Source organism: Oratosquilla oratoria, chromosome 6, assembly GCF_046742065.1.
Source record: "Oratosquilla oratoria isolate Oo_2021 chromosome 6, ASM4674206v1, whole genome shotgun sequence".
In the NCBI taxonomy this organism is placed as follows: domain Eukaryota; kingdom Metazoa; phylum Arthropoda; class Malacostraca; order Stomatopoda; family Squillidae; genus Oratosquilla; species Oratosquilla oratoria.
The window spans coordinates 4,243,375-4,245,862 of NC_134782.1; the positions used below are offsets into that span (position 1 = coordinate 4,243,375).

The window sequence follows — 2,488 nt, forward strand, 5'->3', positions numbered from 1 at the left end:
CATCATAACGTACCGGCAACAAGCCCTGCACGCCTCATTTGAGCAAATCTGTCCCCCGACGATCAACTACCTGGACAGCTCCCTCTCCCCTGACCGGCTCGGACGAAGTTGTGACGACATGATCAAGCTTCGTCACTTGAACCGTGAGCGAATGCGCCTGTGCGCTCACAGACTCTACGTCTGTTTCCAGTCGCTCTTCACCTCTTGTGTAAAAGGTGATTCTCAACAGCACTACGATGAAAAGGTTCCTCGCCCCGCCAAGGATGTCCCCGACTTTACCAACAAGTCGAAAGCAAAGACGCCGCAGGATCCTCAAGGCGTTCAGAGATCATCAGGAACCTTGAAAAAGCGAAGAAGCACAGTTTTTGAGGACCATTACACTATCAAGTGCTCCCTGGGTGCTGGAGCCTTTGCAAGGACAGTCCTCGTTTCGAGTAAGGCAACGGGTTCCATCAGTGTTGCCAAGATTCCCCTTGAGAAGGGCAGTTGCAAAAGCGAGATCCGCAGTGAAATCGCAGCCCTCTCCACGTTGGACCACCCTAACATAATCAAACTGGTGGACGTGGCAAACGACAGAGGCTGCAGAATCATCATCACTGAATACTGCCCTGGTGGGACGCTTTTAGCAGCCATGGAGAGGTACAGCAAATCACCCTCTCTTGCCTGGGGCCGTCAGATTATCTTGTACTTCAGGCAGCTTGTGTCTGCCGTGTCCTACATGCACTCAAACCAATGGGCACATCTTGATCTTAAACAAGATAACGTCGTCCTCAGCGCCGACTTAAAGGTCGTCAAGGTCATCGACTTCGGCCTCTCGATGAGAACTTCCAAGGTTTACCAGCGAGAGATGAAGAGTGTAGGAGGGTCGCCTTGGTACTTGGCTCCCGAAGTGCTGGACAAAGCCCAACGCCCATACGCCGGAGGAATGGCTGATGTTTGGGCTCTCGGCTGCCTTCTCTACGAACTATGCATGGACCGCCTGCCATACTACGAGCCAACAATAGGGCGACTCACAACGAAGGAGCAAATGAGTTACTATGTGGCCTGCTGCAAGCAAGGGAGACCAGCTCTCAAAGCCCTAAAGCCAGGAAACTTCGAAATACACCACGAGAGGACTATCTTAAAGATTCTGTGGTGCATGTTGGACCCAAGGCCGGAGACCAGATCTACCATCTGGTAGGTAGAGGAGATCAAATTCGAAGAGAACCAACACGAGCATTGAGCAGTTTTCCACAACAGACCATCTTTAAAACATTAAATAGCAACGCTCTGTGACCGCATTCGAAAGACGGAAAGGGCCAATATTCTTTTCTTTGAGCCTTAGGGCAGTTAAAGGGTTCTCCCTCAGCTGAATAAATTTACATGGCTACAGCCAGAAAGACGTAATCATAGAGTAAAAGATCTTAATGATCTACAACCGCTTCTGAAAAAAAGACAATACCTTTCAGCTTAAGCCAAAGAAGCGTCCCTCCATTAAAGTTTCCAGGCGGAAGGCAGAAAAGCTCGTTCTTTACTGAATAAAATCGTCATGTGTAACACACACACACACACACGCACACACACACACACACGCAGACACACACAAACACACGCACGCACACATACACACACACACACACACACACACACACACACACACACACACACACACACACACACACACACACACACACACACACACACACACACACTCACCTAACCTAAAGTAACCATTCCATAAAAAAATCTTTCAAATGCAAAATAAATAAGTAAATAGATAAATGAATAAAAATAAATAAATAAATGAATAGATAGATAGATAGATCAATAAATAAATAAGTGAAAAATATGTTTGCGTAATAATGATATAGAGTTTCAATACCAAATACGTGGAGAGGTCAAGCCACGCGCATGCGCAAGTGAAAGGCAATGAATGAAGGGTAGGGAACCCACACAGGCTGCCTCTGAATCACCTGATTCTCACTTTCGTTATTTGTTCATATCCTACTCCTTGGTCATGAACAAACGTCTTTATGTATCCTATGGAAAAAATGACATGTTTTGAAAGCTGTTATATGATTATCTGATAACTAACTGATTCGATTTTTAGTCTACTGAAGAACAAAAATAATTGAGAATAGTTAGGATAAGTTACAAATGATGGGCGTGTATACACCCATAAGGGCGTGTGTTTGTGTGTGTGTGTGTGTGTACGTGTGTGTGTGTGATCCACTTTGGTCTTTGGATCACGTGTTGGACTCGTGACCGACAACTATTTCCCTCTCGGAGGAGCTCGTATATTACCGATCTATGGGTAATGCTGTGACCTTACACGCACACGCACACACTCAACTCTCCGCCCACGAGTGTTGGAGTAACGACTCACAGTGCAGCGATACTAAAATTATTTCAGCCCTGGGCGGGATTCGAACCCGGACCTCCGCAGTGGCAGCCGGGTGTGTGTGGGTGTATGTGTGTGTGTGTGTGTGTGTGTGTGTGTGTGTGTGTG

General features: G+C 46.8%; 1 protein-coding gene across 1 annotated transcript; it reads left to right on the forward strand.

Annotated features, from left to right (window-relative positions):
• Positions 1-118: 118 nt before the first annotated feature.
• On the forward strand, positions 119-2,110 carry LOC143025911 (uncharacterized). Its single transcript, XM_076185892.1, has 2 exons — positions 119-856; positions 2,090-2,110. Exons 1-2 carry the CDS (start codon positions 119-121, stop codon positions 2,108-2,110), a joined length of 759 nt encoding a protein of 252 aa, XP_076042007.1.
• The last annotated feature ends 378 nt before the right edge of the window (positions 2,111-2,488 follow it).

Coding starts and splice junctions, on each gene's coding strand:
- LOC143025911 (XM_076185892.1), top strand. CDS start 119: ATGATCAAGCTTCGTCACTTGAACCGTGAGCGAATGCGCCTGTGCGCT. Junction 857..2,089: donor ACCAGCGAGAGATGAAGAGT/GTAGGAGGGTCG, acceptor TTCGATTTTTAG/TCTACTGAAGAACAAAAATA.